Genomic DNA, 22,567 nt, shown 5'->3' with positions numbered 1-22,567 from the left:
TGAAGGCTGTCTCCTAATGTCTGAGTTCCTACTTGTGCCAAAGACTCCTCTTTGGGGGGGATGACTGTTCACCTTCATTCATCCTTCATTTTCTTGGCTGACGGTGTGACCCAGAGAGCTCTCTCAGCATTGCCCTTTGAGCTAGTAATCCCAGGACTAGTAATCCCAAGACTAGTGATCCCAGGACTAGTAATCCCAGTACAGGGCAAACAGACTCTTGCCTATGCTGATGTTCTGCTGCTGCCAGCGAGGTCTCATCTCCAAATCCACAGCACTTTGTCACTTTTGCAGCAAGAGCTGCACCCTGACACGCTCTGCGTTTGTTTCTCCCCTTGGGAAACTGTAAACCTGGACAGGAGCAACTCCTGGGCAATCTGCCTCTCAGGCTCACTCTTTTGGAGCCCCCGATGTGTCCAGTGGGACTTTGAATAGAGTCTGTTACTTTCTAGACACCGTATCTAGTCTTGTAGAAGTTGTTCCCTTTGTCTGTCCTTCTGGCAGGATTTATTTTTTATTTTTTATTTTTTATTTTTACATATACATGTGTTTGCTGGCAGGATTTTTTAAAAAATATTTTTCTAGCTCTTCTCCAGTGTTAGTTATTATTTTTTGTTTGGGATTCATTGAGGGTACAAAGAATTAGGTTGCGCTGATTGCATTTGTTAGATAAAGTCCCTCTTATACTTGTGAGGATTTCTTTTTTCTTTTATAACATAAAAGATGTCTTTCCTGTTAGGCTTGAGGACACTCCTCAGGATTATTGTATTTTGGGGTTTTTTTTTTCCTAAGTCAACCTATTGAAGTTTAAACTGCTTTACTGTTTTCGTGGATAACAATATAAACATCTCTCATTTTGTGTGAAGAGAAGCAAGAATTAATAAAACTTTATTTACATATCAACTTCATCCAAGTTAGGCTTTTAATAATCATTAAAAAAAAAAAGATAACCCAGACCATCTCTGGAAGATCATCTTCTAATATTAGAAGCAAAGGTTGTTTTGTTTATTTTTGATTTCAGAAAAGTATAATAATATACTGTATATAATAACCCTGCCCTCTCACCTTGCATCCAGCTGGGGCCAGATGCGAGAGGCATCTCCTGCGCCGTGAGGGCTCATTCTACAGTGTCTCCTAGAACCCCAGAGGAATTCGCCCTCCCACCCTGAGACGGCTTCGGTTACATCTGCCCTTACTGCTTTCCACTTCAGTTTTTTCTTTCCTTTTGATATAATCTGGGTGGGCATCCTATAGTTTTCTGGATTTTGAGGTTTGAGAAGAAACTTTTTCATTCCCTTTTTATAACCAGTTAGGAATTGGAGCCAGCTGCTTGTGAAGAAGACAGAGGACCTCAGCGGACAGGGTCCTTATTTCCGCCTCAGTTTCCCTCTCTGTCCTCTTGCCTCCCGCCTCCCTCTTTTGATCACAATATTCTCCCAACACAGTTCATTTCTCTTCCCTAGGCTTCTTTCCAACTCTTTCTTTCTTTCTTCTGTCCTTTCTGAATTTTCTTTCTGCGTAGGTGTGTCACAAATTGGAGGATTTGAGTCAGGGTCTTGGTTTTTGCTGTGTGCTGTTATTTGACCTTGCCCAAATCGTTTAACCAATTTAGGTCTTAGTTTTCTTGTCTTAAAAGTGTGTGTGTGTGTATGTGTGTGTGTGTGTGTGTGTGTGTGTGTGTGTGTGTGTGTGTGTGTGTGTGTGTGTAGGGAACGGTTAATGACAGACGGGGGAATCTATTTTGTTGATCCAGTTACTGTAAAGATCAGAGGAAATCGGGAAGGGCAAGTTCTCTTGTGTGTAGAGGCACACAGTTCTGGAGTTAGTTGCTGCCTCTTCGCCTGTCCTCTCCTCCCAGCCCTCTTCCAGCCTTTTTTTTACTTTGCTTTTGGTCCTTTCTTGTATTCTCCCACCTTTCCTAACTTTATATATTTTAGTTATTTTTACACCAGGCATTTATGGGTAGCTTTTCGGGGTCTCATAACACTACGAAATTGTGTGAAAATTTGTGTGTGCTTCAAGCACATAATTTTCTACAGGATCTGTTGCTTTTATCAGACTCTTAAGTGGATATTTTCATGGACTCCCAAAAGTTATAAAATTCTGTGATATAAATAGTAAAGGCTAGGTTGGTACTGGGAAATGAAATGGCATTTCAGTTCTCTGAGAGGATTAAAAGCTGAAATGCTTCATCTTTCTTTAATTACTCAGTTTGCTATATTGACTTGCAAACTGTTGTGAAACAGTTGGTTCAATTAAATTCATGACATTGGGAGCTTACCTAAAATAAGGCACTATAAAGTTAGTAACCTGTGTTGTGGATGTTAGGTAGTATTAGTTTTTACTAGTTGGAATTTTGAATCTTGTTGCTGAGATCAGACGTGTCAGCCAGCTTCTCTATAGACCTCATGGGTCATGCCCTGGGTTTTTTTTCAAGGACATATGCTGAAGGGAACTAGGAAGTGGACTTAGTGGAGTGAAACCTTTCATGAACCAGATTTCCCTAAAAATACCTTGAGCTTAATAAAATATCCTTGACATTCAAAGAAAGTGATTCTCAAAATATCCTTTGTGGTATTGATAAAAACCAGCAGTCCTTTGAGCATTCACTGGGGAGAATCTTGGATTACTTGATCATCCATTAGCTTTGATGTCTTGCTAGGCTCTTAGAACTGTGAAGTGGGAGATTTGGAGGGGTGGGTGACGTGGAGAAGTAGGGTTTTTCTTTTGTTTTTTTTCTTTTTTTGCAATAGCAGAAAAATGGAAGTAACTCTGGAACCTGACAAGGATTAAAAGAGTCAGAGAAATGGAAGAAGCTCAGGGTAAGAGCTGGATTTAAGGAAATTGGCCACAGGGGGCCATTTGAACATTTGTCTAATTTTTTTCTTGGTATATTTGCATCATAAACACACGAGTCACTTACTGGAAGCTGTGTGTATATGGATGTGCAAATTAGGGAGCCTGTGTTATGAACTTGACCCTGCTTTGAAGAGTTCTGTGGCTATAAGCTGGCTACAATACCCTTTGAATCTTCAGTTCTCAAGGGCAAAGTAGAAAGTGGAGTAACAGCTGCCCAGCCTGCCTCATAAGAGCTTGTGAAGATCCAGGAGATAGTGGCTGTGCCATGAAACAGAAAGCACCCTGCACGGAGGGTCTGTCACTTAACGAGGGCGTCCCGCGCTGCTCAGTGTTAGTTGAAGTTCCGGCAACATCTGTAAAATGCGGCCCAGCCATCTGAAAGTGAAAGAAATATTTTCTAACAGGAATTTATTTCTGGCACATATGTTTTCAGAGTTTCTTCCTGCCTTCTAGGTTAGTCTACTGGATATCTGTTAGTATCCAAATATCATGTAAGAGTTATGAATATTTTAACTATGTTCCATAAGGTCTTTCATATTATTTTTTAAACAAAGAAGAAAGAAACGCATTTCTGTAGCAGAAATTTTGCACACTGATAGTTACGATACATCCAAGTAGGGCAAATCTAGATCACAATTTTGGTAGGATTTTGTTGTGAGTGGTTAAAAAAATAGAACTAAAAAAAAAAAAAAAGTTTGTTGACCCCATTCCCTAGGAGAACGTCAGCACATTTAATCAGCGTGCATTTCTTTCATATAGCCTCACAATAGGTAGCTGTTTCTTTGGTGGGCAATGCCTACTGGGCTGCAAACAAGGTAAAAATTGTGGGTATGGAAGGGACAGTTCATCCCAAGCCAGTGGAAACAGATGTGTTCACCATGTTGTGGCTGCCAGGGTTTCTGATTTCTACTTTAGCCAGACTGGTATGGAGATTTAGGAATTTGATGCAGATGATTTAGGGCTTCTGGAGTATAAGCAAACTTGGCAGAGATGACTGGAAGTACAAAGCTACATGGACTAAGGAAGGCTGTTACATTACTGGAGGGCAAAACAGATTAAAAAATTATGAAAACAGAGTTTGAAAGGGGAATTGCACCAAATGCAGCCCATTTAGTAGAGGGAGTGTAAGGAATAAGTGGAAGAGACACAAGTATCTTTGAGACAAATATGAATAATTTATTGAGGTGGGGAAGGTGAGCACAGCAAATGGAGTTTATGCTTTCTGGTCTTCAGGGAGCATGCCGGCAGATGCCTGGAACCAACATAAATTTCCCTAGGGAAGAAAAACTGAAACAAAATGAAGATTGGTTTGTAGCAGGTGATCCAAAAATGAGTGCAGTTGATGAGAAACACAAGTTCGTGGTCAGCTGGGACCTGCAGGTTTAATTTTAGCAATACAGTGGCCATACGTGTGAAGCAATTGTCTAGAACGTTATGCTGTAGTGGAAGAACAACGAATTCTTTCAGTGTGTCTGACTGGCCTGGAAATAAAACTGGGTTATTTTATTTGGAGACTGAGTCTTGCTCTGTTGCCTAGGCTAGAGTGCCGTGGCTACAGCCTAATTCACAGCAACCTCAAACTCCTGGGCTCAAGCGATCCTCCTGCCTCAGCCTCTTGAGTAGCTGGAACTACAAGCAGCTGCCAATATGTCTGGCTATTTTTTTTTTTCTCTCTTTTTGGTAGAAATGGGGTGGGGGGAGGTCTCACTCTTGCTCAGGCTGGTCTTGAACTCCTAAGCTGAAGGGATCCTCCTGCCTCAGCCTCCCAGAGTGCTACAATTATAGGCAGCTGGCTAAACATTGAGATTTAAAGCTAGGAAGGATCTTCACAGTAATTTTATAGATAAAGAAACTGAGAATGACCAAAGCTGATGGTCCCTGAGTCAGTTAGTGACAGAGTTGGGAGCACTATTCCCATTGCTAAATCAGGGCGGGCAGGACACTGCTTTTAGGGAAACAGATACCTATTTTCAGGTTGTATGAAAGAAATGCCCACTGGTTTAAGTCTGCTGATATTCCAAACATGTTTTCTCCCTAGGGAATGGGGACAATAATGTTTATTTATTTTTTTAACCACTCTCACAACCAAATCCTCTTCATAACTCAAGAGTAGCATCACTTGTCATTTGAAGCCACATCATACATTTGCTCCATGGAACTTCCTGGACTCCGTATCAAATGTGGTCTTTACATTAGCACATTGGAAGTAAATTAAGAACTGGTGTAAAGGAAGGTCCTATTAGAAACAAAACTGCCAGAGGGAGAGGACAGTGTAAGACTCGGGGGTGTGAAACATTTTGCAAGAGAGGCAGACCTATTTCATAGGTAAGACAGGAAAGAAGGGACCAGGAATAGTTACTGTCTTCATTATTGTTATCAAATGATTATATGGCATTTAACCTTCAAAACCCTTGCAAACTATAACTGTCAAATGCAGTTAAAATCTAAACTGCATGGATAGTTTGAAAAGTAGAGGGTTGAAGTTTGGTGAGATATGGAGGAAATATTTTGGAATTCTTCTTTTCTGAAACATTGCTAGAGTTCGTTCCATTCTAGAATAGCCATCTTATACACACATCTTTAAAAAAGCCTTACTATGTTATACTTGTTCATATAGCTATTGACTATGGTGATAGATAAAGAAGGCACAATATGATAAATGTTGACTTACGGCATCAAAGGAAAGCAGCATTTGGCATTTTTTTGAGGTTCATCTTCAAATGCAATGTTTAAAAATGAATAGCTCCCCAATATAAATTACAGTAGACTCTCCCCCCCACTTGAGATTTTCATGGCTATGACGTAAGAGCACATTTTCACTTTTTCAAAGGTACTATGTCAATACAACGTTTGCAGTATTTTATTCTTCATGATGTATATCTAAATATCAGAATTAAAATGTAGGAAAGGAGCAAAAACCACTTGAGTACTCTCCACCTAAGCATAAACTAGGCTTCACAGTCAGAATCGTAAGAGACATGTTTTATTTAAAAAATTTCTTTATTCATGCCTATATAACCTCCTGCCTCTTAAGGACTGAATGCCACAATATTCTTCGAGGGCTAGCATTTTTTTCTTTTCTGGAGCAGTTCAGCAATGGAAGAAATGACACTTTCATTCATGTAATGAGGACCATTAACCAGAAGCCTTTTGTAAGGGTGTAATTTCAAACTTCATTATGGACTAAGGCAGCCACAGTACCTGCTACTCAGGAAAATGTGCTTCTGTTGTGACTCTCCAGTGCACCTTACATTTTTAATGAGTCTTGTTAGAATATTTATGAATCAGCATCACCAGTAGAGGGCATCTGTCTTTCAAATGTGGGTCGCGAGGATATTAGCTGACAGTTTCTCTGCCCTCATTTAATGTTTTTCAATTTTTAAAAAATTTAATAATTTTTAATTTGCAATATTAGGAGGGGTACAAGTATTTAAGTTATATGAATGAATTGTACAATGCTGAAGCCAGGGCTTTTAGGTAGCCTGTCATCAGAATAGTCCACACTGCGCCCTCACTTTAGACTTTTCAATTAGAAAAAGAAAAGTTAAAGGTACATGTTACAATCTGAAATAATTTCTCAGTTAGTCCTTATCACTATCAAGGTGCAGGAAATATATGTGCTTACATCTCAGGAGTTTAAGGTTTGTCATGAAAGTGAACTCTGAGTATGAAGGTAACCATCTGAATTCTACAACAGATGGGACTGAACATATAATATTAGGGCTTCCTTTTAAATAAAGGTCCACTCTGGAAAAATTATGTGTTTAAGTCAGGCCTCGTTCTTGCTTAGGTTTGACCTTTCAAAGTTAGAGTTGCTGATTTCCTGATAAAAATACTTAAGGTTGTAAAATTTAGTTCTGCCCACGGTATGTAGTGATTTTGTTCAGAATGGAAGCTGCAGTCTGATTAGGAGTTGGGAGACCTGGGTTTTGTGTCTGATCCTGGGCCCAGCAGGCCAGGTGTGAGTTCCTGTGGTAGGGTAGATGCTGCCCATTGGCCGTCTCCTCCTATCCCTGACCCCTGAGTTCTGGACATCTGGACAGGGGGGTTTCTGACTGTCACATGATACATGGAAAGACTCGTAAGCATAGATCTGGCCACAAAAGTGTATGTGAACCCATACACACACATGCGTGCGTGTGCAGATACATATCCACACGAGATTTTCAAATGGGGGTATTTGTTTCAAAGAATGATCAATAATTAGGACCTCAGGTAGTACATTTTATCATATTTTTCTTCAGATATTTCCAACATGAAGGTCCGTAGCAGTAAATGTGTAATTTTAATTTATTCTGTACCTGTCATGAAAGAGAGAACTATGTTCTTAAAATCTGTGAAAAACCCCCATGACTGCTTCCTGTTAATCTTCAAATAATAGCCTGGTAGAAAGGAAAACCTTAGTGAGGAAATGTATATACTTCAAAGGCTCCGAGTATGTTACAGATAATTTTTTGCTTAACACAATTCCCCTTTACCTAGAGAGACTTCAATAGTTTCTTCCTCATAAGGTGTGGTTCTTCTAACTTGAATTTACTCTACCTTATCGCTAAGTTTTGTGTGAAATGAGTATTTGTTACCTCACCGCCTGTAAAAAGTGCTATAACAGAGGAACCAAAAGATGTCTGTTTAGGGAGAGAAATGGCTCCAAGTGGGCTGTGGTGCTCACCTGTGCCCTGACCCAGTTATGCGTGGAGATTGTCAGGACTGGGCTGAGTCCCTAGCAGTTCCCTGCTGCTCTTCACACCCTGGGAGCCAAACATGAGAGCAGCTTCCTGAAGAGCTTCATAAATTTATAAGCTCAAATATTCAAATGTTTCATTCGTGGGAGGAACACTCACCCTTGGAGACAGTATTTACATGCTAAATACTTGCTTAAAAGACTTGATGCATCTGCCAGCTGAGTGTGGTCCGCGGATGTGCTTATTACAGACAGTGCTTTAACATTTGGAATTGGTTGTCAATGCTTGAAACTTGGGAGAGTTCATTTCAAAAGTGTAGATTGAGGGCTTATCTTTTTTTTTTCTTTTTTAAATGAGAAGATTTGGTAATACTGCCTGTGATCTCACGTGGCAATGCCTATGCTCCCCAGGCCTTCCTGTTTCCATTTCTCTGCTTCACGGGGGCTTTGCCTGGCCCTTGGCCACATTGCGTGTCCAGCCCTCATTCCCTCTACAACACGTGAGTGGCCACAGTCAAAACAGTGTATGCTTGTTCCACTATCCACGCATTTTCCCCTCTTATTTAACTTTTTGTACTTCTGGTTTTCTGTCTTTAAAAATGGGAATTATTTCTGGTACCTCTTGTTGATAACAACTTTGACAATTAGTGTGCATTATTAAGAGCATTTCATTTATTGCTATTTTTGACTAGCACATTTTAAAAAATGATTTTGTTTCATACATTAAGATTGGCACTGTAGGAGATGCTGTTGTTTCTTTAGCCAAAACTTAAATATGTTTTAAATGAGTTTGCATTCGCCACATCTTTTTCCTATAAAATTTTAAGTCAGAAGTCCAAACGTAACTTACACGTACATATTTAATATAAATATTATAATATGCACTTATATACACACTTAACTACTTAACGGATATACATAGTATTAATCCAGTACATTTGTAACTTTCAATGATTATAATGCGTTTTCTGTTCCTTAAATAACTTTTATAAGCAAGTTTAGGGTCAACCCAAAACAAGGCTCCATGTGTGGGGGCGTGAACTTCACATGGATGGTTTTGCTTTTCAGAATACGGCAGGAGAATGATATGGTTGATTCAGCACCTCAGTGGGAAGCTGTATTAAGGAGACAAAAGGAAAAGAATCAAGCAGACACCAACAACAGGCGATCCAGACACAGATCTCGCTCGTATGTGGACTCTTTTTTTATACCTGGATTCAGAAACCCTGAGCTCTAAGTAGCTTATGACCGCCGGGGTCTTCTAAAGTGGTTTAGTTCAACCCTGATTCTCCTGCTGTTTGCCATATTTACTTTCTTATGTTTGTGACATTGGCTATATTTGAAGCCGTAGAAATTAGAGCATGGCCGAAGTGAAATGTTATGAAAGCAAGGCTATCACACCATGTATTTGTGCTGTTTTTATACTGCTTTTAAACAAAAGCATACATTCAGCTGGAGGAATGGGAATGGTCTCCTTTGTTGGGGACTCTGGCTGAGGGTGAACTACCTGCTGCTTCTCTCAATTTGAGTCCCACAGTTCTCTGAAGTCTTGTTACAGAGCAAACCAGATGTGAATATCTTCTCATCCAATTACCATTTGTGAGCAGCAGTGAGTGAGTGATTCATTACACCCCAAGGTTGGGATGTGCGTTGCTAGGCAATGCCATGTGTGAGCACAATTATCCCATCACCCTGAGATTTCCAGTCCCCCCAGATAATTTTCTTTGAGCACATACAGTTTATATGTGTTTTTGTTTTTTAAATCTGTGCATCATCAAGAATTAGACCTCCCCACCTCCCACTTCCCCAAACACACCTTTTTAAAGTGAGCCAAGACTGCCTGCAGGTTGTTTTGTGATAGTGGGTGGTTAGATGTCTGAGGCTGATTACTCATGGGAGGAGGCATTAAAGCCAAGGGTCTTAAGATAAAGCAATGGAAAGTTGTAGAAACAAACCTGGGTAAGGAGGGAGGGAGCCAGGCAGAAGGATGCTCGAGGACTGCTGTGAGTGCCAGATCAGGTTAGCCAAGGCCAAGCGAGGACTCTGCATGGTACACCCAGGGCCTTTGTGCTGTAGGTCTTAGATGTTTAGCTTTTACAGTTTTTTTCTTTCTTTCTTTTTTTTTTTTGGCTGGGGCCGGGTTTGAACTCGCCACCTCCTGCATATGGGGCCGGCGCCTTACTCCTTTGAGCCACAGGCACTGCCCGATGTTTAGCTTTTATTAGAAGTTAACCCAGCATGTGTGGTTTTTTTTTTTTTTTTAATCAGTAGTACATCACAGTGATTGATGACTACTACTTTTGTAATAGAAAGCCTGCAAGTAGTCATTAAGTAATATTTACCCTTAGCAAATTTATTTATTATTCTACCATGTTTCTTTTTGGGGGGGACTCTAATATATTGTTCAATTTGAAGCAGAAGCTAATAAAAAGTTCTTTTTGTCTTAATAGCACCTCCCCCAAGCCCCTTTAAAAAAGGATGATTTAAATATGAAGGAATCAGACTTCAGTGAAGATAGTTTAACCAAAAGGCACAGAACCCAAGGTCAGATCCAGCATAGTCATGGGTATATCTTTTGCCACCACACTTCCACCTTTTCATGTGAATGTTTTTCTATGAGAGACTTGTTATACACCAGATTTGGTAACTTGATATTAAATCTTAAAACAGCATTCAGCTTTTCTAATAATTTCTAAAGTTCAGTTAAATGCCAGCAGTGCATTTCATTTATTTAAAAAGGGAGAAGTAAAATAAGATTAGGAAACATCCCATATGTACATTTTTTTTTTTGTTTTGTTTTTTTTACATTTTTTTTTTTTTTTAAGAGACAGGATCTTGCTGTGTTGCCCAGGCTGGAGTGCAGTGCTTATTAATAGGCTTAATCTTACTATTGAGCAGCCTGGGAGTTTTAACCTGCTCCATTTCTAACCTAGGCTTGTTTATCCCTCCTTAGGCAACCTGGTGGTCCTCTGCTCTTGAGAGGCCATCATATTATGGTAAACTTGGTGCGGACACCCAATTGGTGTCACACACTACAGCCCAGAATTCTGGGCTCAAGCAATCCTCCAACCTCAGTGTTCTGAGTAGCTGGGGCTACAGGCATACACCTGGCATAAATTTTAGAGAAATCAAAGAATGTTCTTGGTGGCAATAGTATGGAACTATTCATTTATAAGTAAAGTTGCCAAAAAAAAATAAAGTTGACAACTAGAATAATTCAAAGTTGTTGAGTATCTGTAATTCAGTTGTATTATGGGGCAAATATATGTACATAGACCTGGGAACTGAATCATTTTTTAATTGAGGGAGGTTCATCTAACAGCCTAAAGAATAAACTTTTTTAATTGAGGTGAAATTTACATTCAGTTAGATGCTCTCTTGGTTAAGTGTACAGTTCAGTGAATTTTAACAGATGTAGATATAATGTGCCCATCCTGCCAGTGGAGATGTAGGTATTTCCATCATCCAGAAAGTTCCCTCCTGGTCGTTCTAGTCAGTGCCCACCCTACAGGCAACCACTGTTCTGATTTCTATCACCATAGATTAGTTTTTGTCTCCACTGAACGTTATATAAATGTCATAACATAGTACATACTCTTTTAAAATTTGGCTGCTTTCATGAAACAATGTTTTTGAGATCCCTTCATGGTATCAGTGGTTAAGGAGATTTTTTGGTATCAATATGTCACTTTCTTTATCCATTCTTCTCCTGATGGACGTTTGGATTGTTTTCCAGCTTTTGCCATTGTGTCAAAAGCTGCTAATAACATTCTGTACAGGTGTATCTGTGGAAATCTGTTCTCCTTTGTCTTGAGTAAATACCGAGGAGTGGGATTTCTGGGGTAGAGGCTATTTGTAGTTTAATTTTATCAGGAGCTACCAAACTGATTTCCAAAGAACTCGTATCATCTTACACCTGACTGACAATGCGTGAGAGTTTTCATTCTGACCCCTTCTTGCTCATATTTGGTTTTGTCAGTCTTGTTAATTTTAGGTATTCTGATAGTCTTGAAATAGTATTATACTGTGGTTTTAATTAGTGTTTCTATGATGACTAATGTTATTAACCACATTCTTGTGTGCTATTGGTTATTCATATATCTTCATTTTTAAATTGTCCAAATTTTTATCCACTTTGAATTGGGTTGTCTTTTTTATTATTCATTTGTAAATTACTTATGTATTCTGGATAATGCTCTTTTTCGGGTATGTGTATTTTGAATACTTGCTCCCAGGCTGTGGTTTGCCTTTTCATCTTCTTAACATTGTTTTTTGATGGGCAGACGTTTTTAATTTTGATGAAGACCAGTGTATCATTTATTTTATTTATAGTTAAGGCTTTTTCACATCAAGGAATGTTTGCCTAGCTTTTGGTCACAGGTAGTCTTACATCTTTTTCTAGCAGCTTTATAGATTTTACTCGTATATTTAGATCTGCAATCTAATATGTAGAGTTAATTGTCGTGTACGTGTGGGGTAGAGATTGAGAGGTGTTTTCATCATGTCTATCCAATTACTCCATTTGTGAAAAGATTGCCTTCATTGAGCTGCCTTGCAGCCTTTGTTGAAAATCAATTGACTGCTTATATGTGGGCCAGTTTCATTTCATTGATCTATTTGTCTATCCCTAAGTTACCAAGTTGTCTTACTTTGTTACTGTAGTTTTATAGTAAGGCTTGAATCAGGCAGTGTAAATTCTCCGACTTTGGTTTTTTTCTTTTTCTTTTTTCAAGATTGCTTTAACTATTTTGGGTCCTTTGCATTTGTATGTAAAATTTTATTTTATTTTTTTTACAACAGCACAAATCCACTTTTATTTACTTTTCATCACTAAATCCTTGAGGGGTACAGCATCACACGGATTCTGTGTCCAATGGCCTTAGCAGGAAGGTTGCTTTGGAATTTGGCACGAACCATGCCACTGTTTCCATGGGCTCTAGTTATCTTTCCCCAGATTACTCTGGTTTTGTTTGGTTTGCCGCCAGGAGTCACTGTGTTGTTCTTTGCTTTGTATACATAAACACATCTCTTGCCCAAATAAAATTCAGTTTCATCTCGGGCATAAACACCTTCAATTTTAAGAAGGGCTGTGTTCTCTCTTTGGTTCCGGAGACCTCTCTTATAGCCAGCAAAAATGGCCTTGGACCACAGCCTTCCAGACATATACGCCTTTTAGAAGTCCTGTTCCCAGCAGACCTCCACAGGCCCCAAGATGGCGGAAAAAGGTTGTGTGTAAAATTTTGGATCCACTTGTCAGTTTTTACCACCTTCTCTGCTAGCAAAAAGAAAGAAAAAGGGTTTAGATTAGGAGTATGTTGAATCTAGAGGTCAATTTTGAGAAAAATGAGTATCTTACCCATTCACTTGTCTTTAGCAGTGTTTTATAGTTTTTCAGTACAGTTATTTATTTTATTAAATTTGATCCTAAATATTTGATATTTTTAATTCTATTGAACTGTACATTTAAACAATTTATTTTCCAATTGTTTGCTAATATATAGAAAAAATGATTTTTTAAAAAAATACTGATGTTAAATCTTGCCACTTTATGAGCTTAAGTTCCGGCAGCTGTAGAAGCTTGAGGTTTCTCAGGGTGTTCTATAGTTACAATCACATTGTTTGTGGGTAGAGACAGTTTTCCTTGATTTCTAATCTTTTTGCCTTTTATTCTTTTCCTTCCCTTATTGTGCTGGCGAGATCTTCTCATGCAGTGTTGAATTACAGTGTTGAATAGAAGTGGTAAGAAAGCAGACATCGTTAGCTTGCTTGCTTTCTTCTGCGGAAAGGATTCGGTATTTCACATGAAGTATGCTGCTAGCTGTAAAATTGAGGAGGATCCTTCTATTCCTATTTTGCTGAGTTTGTGAAGAGTTGATCATGAATGAGTTCTGTAAGCTCTTTCTGCATCCACTGAGATCATTGTAAATGGGTTATGTTTATTCTATTAGAGGAGGAATTACCCTGATTTGATTTTGAATGATGCATCCTTGCATTTCTAGGATGTGACGCGTTTTCCTATTTATATATTGCTGGATTCTGCATGGCATTATTTCAAGATTTTTTTCTATGTTCATGAGAAAAATTGATCAATAATTTTATTACGTTATCAGATTTTTGGTAACAGTGTAATACTGCTCATTTGAAATAATCTGGGAAATATTCCTTCTTCCTCTATTTTTCTGAATATTTTAATATAAAATCATTTTTCTTCCTTATATGTATGTAATTCAACAATGACATCATCTCTGCCTGGAGTTTTCCTTATGGAACATTTTAAATGACAAATTCAAATTTCTTTTGCAGACACTGGTTGATTCATATTTTCAACTTGTTATGTCTAGATTTTGGTAATTTATATTTCAAAAGGAATTTGTTCATTTTTCTCTAAGTTGTCAAATCTTTTAATAAAAACTGTTCATAATTCCTCATTATCTTTTTAACATCTGTGCAATCTGTTGTGATATCACGATTTTCATTCCTGACGTTGGTGATTGGTGTTTTCTCTCTCCTCCCTCCTTAATTTAGTTTTCAAAGGGAACCAGCCTTGGGTTTGTTGATTTTTTTTTGTTGTTGTTGTTTGTTATTTGTTATCTATTTCTTTGATTTTTGCTCTTCATTATTTTTCTTTCTTTTTATTTTGTCTTTTACTTGCTCTTTTTTCTTCTTAAGGTGACACTGATTTTAAAACTTTCTTCTTTTTTGATTAAGCATAAATTTATAAATTCTGCTTTTAGTCTCACCTTAACTATATATTACATATTTTTTAACATCACTGTTTCATTATCATGTAGTTCAAAATGATTTTCAGTTTCCCATGTGATTTCTTTGATCATGGGTTTTGCAGTTGTGTGTTCTTTAATTTCCAAATATTAGGCAATTTTCTAAATATCTCATTGTCATTCATTTCTCATTTCATTCCATTGTGGTTAAAAAAAAACTGTATGATGTTAATTTATTGAGATTTGTTTTAAGGCCTAGCATATGGTCTTCAGTGATGAATGATCTGTGCACTTGAAAAGAATTAATAGTCCCAGTCATTGGCTGTCAGGTAGGCCCAGTTCCTTGGTAGCATGTCTTTTCTGATTTATCTACTTTTAAAGTAGTCATTGAGAGAGGAAAGTTAAAATTTCCAACAGTGGTTCGGTGCCTGTGGCTCAAGGGGCTAAGGGGCCAGCCGCATACACCTGAGCTGGCGGGTTTTAATCCAGCCTGGGCCTGCTAAACAAAAATGACGACTGCAACCAAAAAAATAGCTGGGTGTTGTGGCGGGCGCCTGTAGTCCCAGCTATTTGGGGGCCGGAGGTAGGAGAATCGCTTGAGCCCAGGATTTGGAGGTTGCTGTGAGCTGTGATGCCACAGTACTGTACTGATATCTTGAGGCTCTGTCTCAAAAAAAAAAAAAAAAAGAAAAGAAAAAATATTTCCAACAGTGATTATGGAATTGTCAGTTTTATCCTTTAATCCTTTTAGTTTTTGCTGGAAGTTACTCTGAAGTTCTGGTATCGGATATATACATATGTGATTTTTTTTTTCCATTCCTGGTAACTGACCCTTGATCCTGGTGGTACTCTTTCCTCTGCGTCCTCTGCAGGTGCACAGCACATATCCACTCCACATGGTATATCCGTTTGCATGGTATATCCTTCTCACATTTTTACTTTAAGCCTAGCTATGTCTTTATATTTAAGGCACATCTTTTATAGGCAGCATGGAGTTGGTCTTACTGTTTTTTAATCTAGCCTGATAATCTCTACCTTTTAAGTGGAATGTTTAGTCTATTTACAGTTAACATAATAATATTTTTAGATTTAAGTTTACCATCTTGTTATTTTCCTATTTATTACATCTTTTTTTGGTTTGTTCCTCCTCTCCTACTTTATTTTGCATCAATTGAATATTTTTTAATACTTTTGTTTTACTTATATTGATGTCTTACCTATCCTTCTTTTAATATTTTTTACTTATTGGTCTCTCAATGGCTTATGATTCCTCAGTGTATCACATTGTTTAGGATTATTATTGGAACAGTCTATGTAAAATTTAGAAAACTCAGAAAAATATAGTTCCACTTCTCCCTCTGTGTTATCATCATGTATTTTTGCATGGTAGAAGCCCTAGATGACAGTGCTATTATCTTTGGTTAAACAGTGTGTTATTTAAAGAAATTAGGAGGAAGCAAAATTTTATAGTTATTGTATTGAGCAGAATAATGTTCTCTGAAATATGTTTGTGTCTTAATCTCCATAACTTGTGAGTATGTTATGCTAGGTGGCACAGGTGAATTAAGACCATGGAGGCCAGGCGTGGTGGCTCATGCCTGTAATCCTAGCACTCTGGGAGGTCAAGGTGAGTGGATTGCCTGAGCTCAGGGGTTTGAGACCAACTTGACCAAGAGTGAGACCCTGTCTCTCAAAAACTAGCCAGGCGTTGTGGCAGGTGCCTATAGTCCCAGCTACTTGGGAGGCTGAGGCAAGAGAATCACTTGAGCCCAAGAATTTGAGGTTTCTGAGAGCTGTGGTGCCATGGCACTCTACCAAGGGTGACAGAATAAGACTCTGTCTCAAAAAAAAAAAAAAAAATGCAGGTGGAATTAAGGTTGTTAATAAGTTGACCTCAGCTTGGTAGATTATCCTGTATTATCCAAGGAGACCAGAAGTAATCAAAAGGGTTCTTAAAAGTGGGGAAGGGGATGGAAGAGGAAGTCAGAGTGATTCAGTTTGAAAGTGACTAATCCAGCTGTTATTGGCTTTGAAGATGGAAGAAAGGGCCTTTAGCTGAGAAGTGTGGGCAGCCATGAGAAGTTGGAAAAGGCCAGAAAATGGATTTTTCCCTGGAGTTCCTGGAAATGAACACAGCCCTGCCAATAACTTGATTTTAGCTTGGTGAGGCCTGTGCTGGATTTCTGATCTGCAGAACTATAAGTTATTACATTTGTGTGGTTTTAAGTCCTGAGTTTATGGCAGTCTGTTGCAGCAGCAATGGAAAGTGAGCATAGCGCGTGTTGACTGCAACCTGTGCGCTTCCTTCCCTCCTGTAGCTGTGCTGTTCCATCCGGTATCATTTCCTTCCTTTGGTATTTCTTGTATTACAGCTCTGTAAGTGACAGATTCTTGGTTTTATTTTACATGAAAATGTCTTTATTTTAACATTATTTGTAAAATGTTTTCAGCAGCTATAGAATGCTGGGTCGAATGCTCTTTCACCCTTTAAAGATTCTGTCCTCTTGCTTCTAACCTCTGTTGGTTCTGATGAGAAATCACACTGTAGGCATTGCATGGGATTTCTGTTTTCTGTAGCTACTTTTATGATTTTATGTTTTATTTTTATTTTTTGAGACAGAGTCTCACTTTTGCCTTCAGAGTGCTGTAGTGTCATAGTTCACAGCAACCTCAAACTCTTGGAGCTCAAGCAGTTCTTTGCCTCAGCCTCCCCAGTAGCTGGGACTACAGGCACCTTCCACAAGGCCCAGCTGTTTTCAGGGACGGGGTCTTGCTCTGGCTCAGGCTGGTCTCGAACCTGTCAGCTCAGGCAATCCACCCACCTTGGCCTCCCAAAGTGCTGGAATTACAGGCATGAGCCACCATGCTTGGCCTTTGATTTTTTTTAATCTTTTGTTTTCAACTGTTTTACTATGGTGTGGCAAATTGTGGTTTTCTTTACATTCATCTTTCTTTTTTATATAATTTGATGCTTTTCTCCAAATCTGGGAAATTTTTAACTATTATTTTTCAGATTTCTTTTTTCTGACTTATTTTCTCTCTTTTCTTTGGACATCTAATTATATATGTTAGATCACTTGTTTTGTCTCACAAGCAACAAGTTCTGTTCATTAAGAAAAATGTTTTTAGGCTGGGCACAGCGGCTCATGCATGTTCTTCTAGCACTCTGGGAGGCCAAGGCAGGTGGATTGCTTGAGCTGAGGAGTTTGAGACCACCCTGAGCAAAAGCTAGACCCTATCTCTACTAAAAATAGAAAAATTAGCTGGGCATTGTGGCAGGTGCCTATATTCCCAGTTACTTGGGAGGCTGAGGCAAGAGGATCTCTTGAGCCCAAGAGTTTGAGATTGCTGTGAGCTATGATTTTACAGCACTCTACACTGGGCAAGAGAGTGAGACTGTCTCAAAAAAAAAAAAAAAAAAAGGAAAATTAAAAAGTTTGTGCATCTTTCTGGAATTGCTTTTTAAAGTAAACCATAATCCTGGTGCCACTTGGTGTTTGGAACGAACCAAAAGAGTACACCATAAAAAGACTTAGCAAATGTTTGAGATGACTTTGTTACTGGAACTTGATTAACTAGAGAGTTGACAGGGCCAAAGTGCGTAAGATAGAAAAAAAATCTGGTGTGAAGAGTAGTTCATTCAGTAGTTCGTTCTGGCTGGGTAAAAAGCATATTGAGAAAGAGTTAAAAAGGAAGGAAGCAGAACAGTTAGGAGACTTTTTCAGTGGTCCAGGTGAGATGTTCAGAAAAAACATGGTGGTGGTGGAGATGCGGAGAAGTAGATGGGTATACAGTTTCTGAAGTAAAACTGGCAGGTTTGTAGTAGGAGCATAATTTGGGTTTTGAGCCAATAGGTAACCATGCTATTTCATAGAAAGGGGTGACTCAGGGATGTGTAGGGAGAGAGAATTCAGATTTCTGTTTTTGTTAAGTTTGAGATGCCAAATAGGCAATGAAAATAGAAATGTCAAGCAACTGAACGAAAGTATTATAAATGCAAATGATGGATTCCTTTTCATAAAACAAAAACTGGGCTCTTTTATTTGAGTGGTGACACCAAAATCCTGATGTCTGTTGACAATTAATACCTGCTGGTGCTATTGTCCTAGGTTTGCATTGTGGGAGGCCCAGTTTCAGCTCTGACCTGATCTCCACGAGCTTCCTTCTCCACAACACGGATGATATTGTGCTCATAGGATTTTACTAAGCAGTGAGGTCACAGGTGCCAAGTGCTTGTGACATAATAAATACACATTGTGGCAGGTGCCTTTATTCCCAGGTCTTAGTTTATTACTAGAAATGCTACAAGGTATTCTTTTATTCTCCTCAAGATGAGAGGTAGTGAAGAGAATAGAGTGGTCCAACTTGCATAAAGTCCTTACAGACTAGAATTTGGTTCTGTGAGAATTAAGCAATGGCTATAGCTTTCCTTGAAAGTAGAAACATGCTTAGCACAGTGAGGAAAGCAATGAAAATTGTTTTTCCATATGTATAATAAATATATCTTAAGGTATAAAATACATAATATTTAAAAACACATAACTATGTACATTGTATTAGAATATGTATTACATATAACACATATGCCTATTTGGTGTTTCACTTATACAGTAAACCACTGATCTCTCAATTACTCCCATACTAAATTCCTACTCAAGGGCAGGTAAATTGTTCATTAGATTTTGGTAAGCGGTTAAGAAGTATAGTTCTTAACTGTTCATTTTCAGCTACCCTCAACATGACATTCATGTTTACTGTCATTAAGGAAAAAAGTCAACTTTGTTGAAACTGCTTTTCTGCGTGGGTGACACGGGGACATTTGGAAGAGATGCTGAAGCTTAAACAATAGTTTTGGTAGGGGCGTCTGTGTGTAAGAGAAGGCTCGGGCTCCCTCTGGTGGTAGCAATGTCTTACTATTTTCTTGAAAAAACAGTGGTATTGTGGAAGATGAGGTTGTCCAGGATGATGATCTCAGTTGAAGACAAAACAGAAATGTGGTGTATTAAATAAAGATTCAACACGAAGCTCCTGGAAGGGACTCCCGTGCTTTCTTCAGCCACTAGGTTGTCAAGCTCTGTGGCTTCCTAATGCTTCTTTACCTTGGAGGGAAAAGAGAAAGACCTCTCCCTATTAGATTTATTCTTACCACCAAGAAATGTGAGAAGGAATTACTAAGCTGTTTGTTAAGTACTTTGAATTTTCTTAAAAAAATATTTTATGAACTTAACGTATTTTCTACTCTAAATTTCCTTTTAGAGCAGAGGCCAATGTAAAGATGGCAAAGATAATAAAGGTCAAATGCTGCTGTATTTATTTTATTTTTAATATTATATATGTAAAATATAGTATATATTGCACATATTATAGTATTTTTAGGAAATATAGTTGGGGAGTGTGAAGGATATATAAAGATTATGTGCAGTGATGAAATTTAAATCCTTTGTAAATTTATGAGGTGTTATTTTTTATTTTAGGGTTTTGGAAGAAGGGAAAGTGTTTTGTAAATGATGTTTCATCAAACTAATTTATGTGATTAAAGGGGAATATTTGTATAAGGTATGGATAAGGGATGTTTTTGAAAAACACCTGTATTGGATTAATAGTGGGCTGCATGTTTATTTCCCAAATATGTTGTATCTGTGGACAGCTCAGAGTTCTATTTCCTTAGGATCTTGTTTAAAGAGTTTAAGTAGGGCGGCGCCTGTGGCTCAGTCAGTAAGGCACCGGCCCCATATACCAAGGGTGGCGGGTTCAAACCCGGCCCCAGCTGAACTGCAACCAAAAAATAGCCGGGCGTTGTGGCGGGCGCCTGTAGTCCCAGCTACTCGGGAGGCTGAGGCAAGAGAATCGCTTAAGCCCAGGAGTTGGAGGTTGCAGTGAGCTGTGTGAGGCCACGGCACTCTACTGAGGGCCATAAAGTGAGACTCTGTCTCTACAAAAAAAAAAAAAAAAAAGAGTTTAAGTAAAACATCTACATAATTAGGGCCTTTTAATTAAGAAAAAGGGTTGTTAAAATTCTATAGCTTTCTAAATCCACAAGTTGATGCTGAGCTGCAGACGAGTTCATCCTAAATTATTGATTAAATGGGTGCAGATTTAGGGATAAAAATAATACATTCCTCATTCACATGGAGCTTGTGTTTATATCTGTTAAATCACAGATGGTCTAGCAATCAGAGAAAATTAGCTTTGGAATTTTTCTTGCCTTAAAACTGAAACTCCTGGCCATTTCAGAACCCAGTTTAGTTAAAAATATGCCTATTTTCGCGCATATACTAAATCCTGAATCTTCCAGGACCAATATTTATAGTAGAAGGACTGATGATTTCATTCAGATGAAGATCACATTTTTGTTAGTTCTGAGATGGGAGTGAAAGGCATTTCCTATGGGGTTATTACATAGCAACAGTAATTTTTTTAAACATGAAAATAGTCTTACTTTTTTCCCCTGATAATTAAGGGAAGACATTTTCTTGGCTTAAAAAAAAAAAAATCAGAAAAGAAAGTATAAAAAAAAATTGTCTATAATTTCAGCAGTCAGAAATATCAACTATTGTACATTTTTTATATTTTGTATGAACAAAATAAAGATGACTGAAATAATAATCTTGTTCATTCAAGATACAAGAACCTCCAGGCCTGGTTTGGTGGTCATAGCATGCCCGTTCTTCTTGCCTCTCATTCCTTTTTCTTATTCTCCCACTCCTCCCTAAAAGCATCCGGCTTTCAGTCTCATGCCCCCAAATTACACCACTTACCAATCCTAGTAGTTGTGATCAAAGGTACCCTGGGTCACTTCCCTCATTCATGATTTTGTTCCTGCTACCATCACTCTCTCCAATATTTTTTCAGCATTCACGTACTGAATATAGTAACCACCCAACAGTAGCCACTTAATTACAAGATCATATCCTTGACTACTGGTTTTCACTAGGGAAATTTTGCCTCCCCTAGGGAACATTTGGCAGTGTCAGGACTTTTTTTGGTTGTCACAAACGACCTCCGCACCAGGGGAGGTACTACCCTGTCTGTGGAAAGAATTGTCTTCTATGAAACCAGTCCCTGGTACCGAAGGGTTGAGGACTGCTGTTCTGCATTTTTCTGTGTTTCAACTGGATCTTTCTCAACCACAAACAATGACTTCAAAATACCGTCTACTGAGAGCTTAACCAGTTCCATCTGTAGGTCTGTAGGTGCCTTGACGATATCAACTAGGTGAGGCTGAAATGCTAATTTGAGTGTGATGTCGAGATTTTCAAAGTCAGTGAACCGTTCATTTTATTTTCTAATTAATAGACTATAACATTTGGATCTGTTAATACTTTTTTTATTTGTGCAATAAACCATCATGTGACTCATCATGGAAGGTGTACTGTCTGTGCATACACTCTAAATTTGCCAAATTCAGTCCATCTTCACAACACTTATCTTGAAAGTTCTTGAGGAAATCTATTCCTGGTGTTCTCAAGAGTGCCTAAAGCGGAGTAACTTTATAGAAAAGAAAATCTTCTGCTATGATTCGAATGAAGTAAAAACCCTGCACAGCAGTATCAGTTGATTCCTCCAAAGTAATTGAATAATACAGACTTTCCTGTTGAAGTATTGCATGAAGTTCTGTTACACTGAAGTCTTATGCACGCTGCTGATCAGTTATGCTTCTCTTCAAAGTGGCAGTTGTTTGTATTTTGAAACGTTATGGGGTCTAAGAATCCTACAGCTCCAACAATACAGTCCTTCACAATTTCTACATCACTGAATGCTCCCACCCCAGTATATTAACTACTGTATACGTTTATTCAGCGGCATTATTTCCAGGTCTTGTTGCTGCTGGAAGGAATTGTCTTTGATTTTGCTTTTCATCTTTTAATTTCTACAATACAATCTCTCATGCCTCTAATTTAAAATACTTGTAGCCCTTATAAAAGTTATAAAGCTGATGAGCATTGAATTTCGTTAATGATGATATGGCAGTATCACAAAGCAAGCAAATCATCCTTAGCAGAAACAAGATGATATTGCAATTCCCAATCTGCATTTTAAAAAATCTGTGTTCTTCAGCGTTCTCTTGGTCTTCTTTGACATGACAGGCTGTAAGTAGATGGAATTTAAAAGTACTGTCAGGCTGTGCGACGACCCACAAATTCCATTTCAAACCAAAACACAGGGCGCCATTGTCAAAAGCTGGGAACACACTGGCATACTCGACCCCCATAAATTCTTGCCAACCAGCCTGTGAGTTAGTGTCACCAGTTAAACAGGGGAAGTTGGAACTAAAACATGATCATAGCAGCTGTCAGTTTAGCCCGCATGA

At 38.4% G+C, this 22,567-nt stretch overlaps 2 protein-coding genes across 6 annotated transcripts in view; one reads left to right on the top strand and one right to left on the bottom strand.

Moving 5' to 3' along the window:
* The window catches only part of EPB41L4A (erythrocyte membrane protein band 4.1 like 4A), a 238,070-nt gene that overhangs the window by 184,234 nt on the left and 31,269 nt on the right, over positions 1-22,567 (top strand). For 4 of the 5 annotated variants that reach the window (XR_008375291.1, XM_053567384.1, XM_053567382.1 and 1 more), the window contains exon 18: positions 8,606-8,725. The exons of the other annotated variant lie outside the window; for it this stretch is intronic. Coding sequence is in view for 3 of the 4 variants with exons in the window: in XM_053567384.1 (XP_053423359.1) it covers positions 8,606-8,725 (120 nt within the window). In the remaining variant the exon portion in view is untranslated. The remainder of the gene's footprint in view (positions 1-8,605; positions 8,726-22,567) is intronic. 5 annotated transcript variants of the gene reach the window in all.
* LOC128569248 (60S ribosomal protein L35a-like) overlaps positions 12,368-22,567 on the bottom strand; it is a 44,095-nt gene continuing 33,895 nt past the window's right edge. The window contains exon 2 of the mRNA XM_053567385.1: positions 12,368-12,733. Coding sequence (XP_053423360.1) covers positions 12,368-12,700 — 333 coding nt within the window. The 5' untranslated portion in view covers positions 12,701-12,733. The remainder of the gene's footprint in view (positions 12,734-22,567) is intronic.

This window comes from Nycticebus coucang, chromosome 17, assembly GCF_027406575.1.
Source record: "Nycticebus coucang isolate mNycCou1 chromosome 17, mNycCou1.pri, whole genome shotgun sequence".
In the NCBI taxonomy this organism is placed as follows: Eukaryota; Metazoa; Chordata; class Mammalia; order Primates; family Lorisidae; genus Nycticebus; species Nycticebus coucang.
Note: the sequence above shows the minus strand (reverse complement) of the source record. Positions and strands in the feature narration are given on the sequence as shown.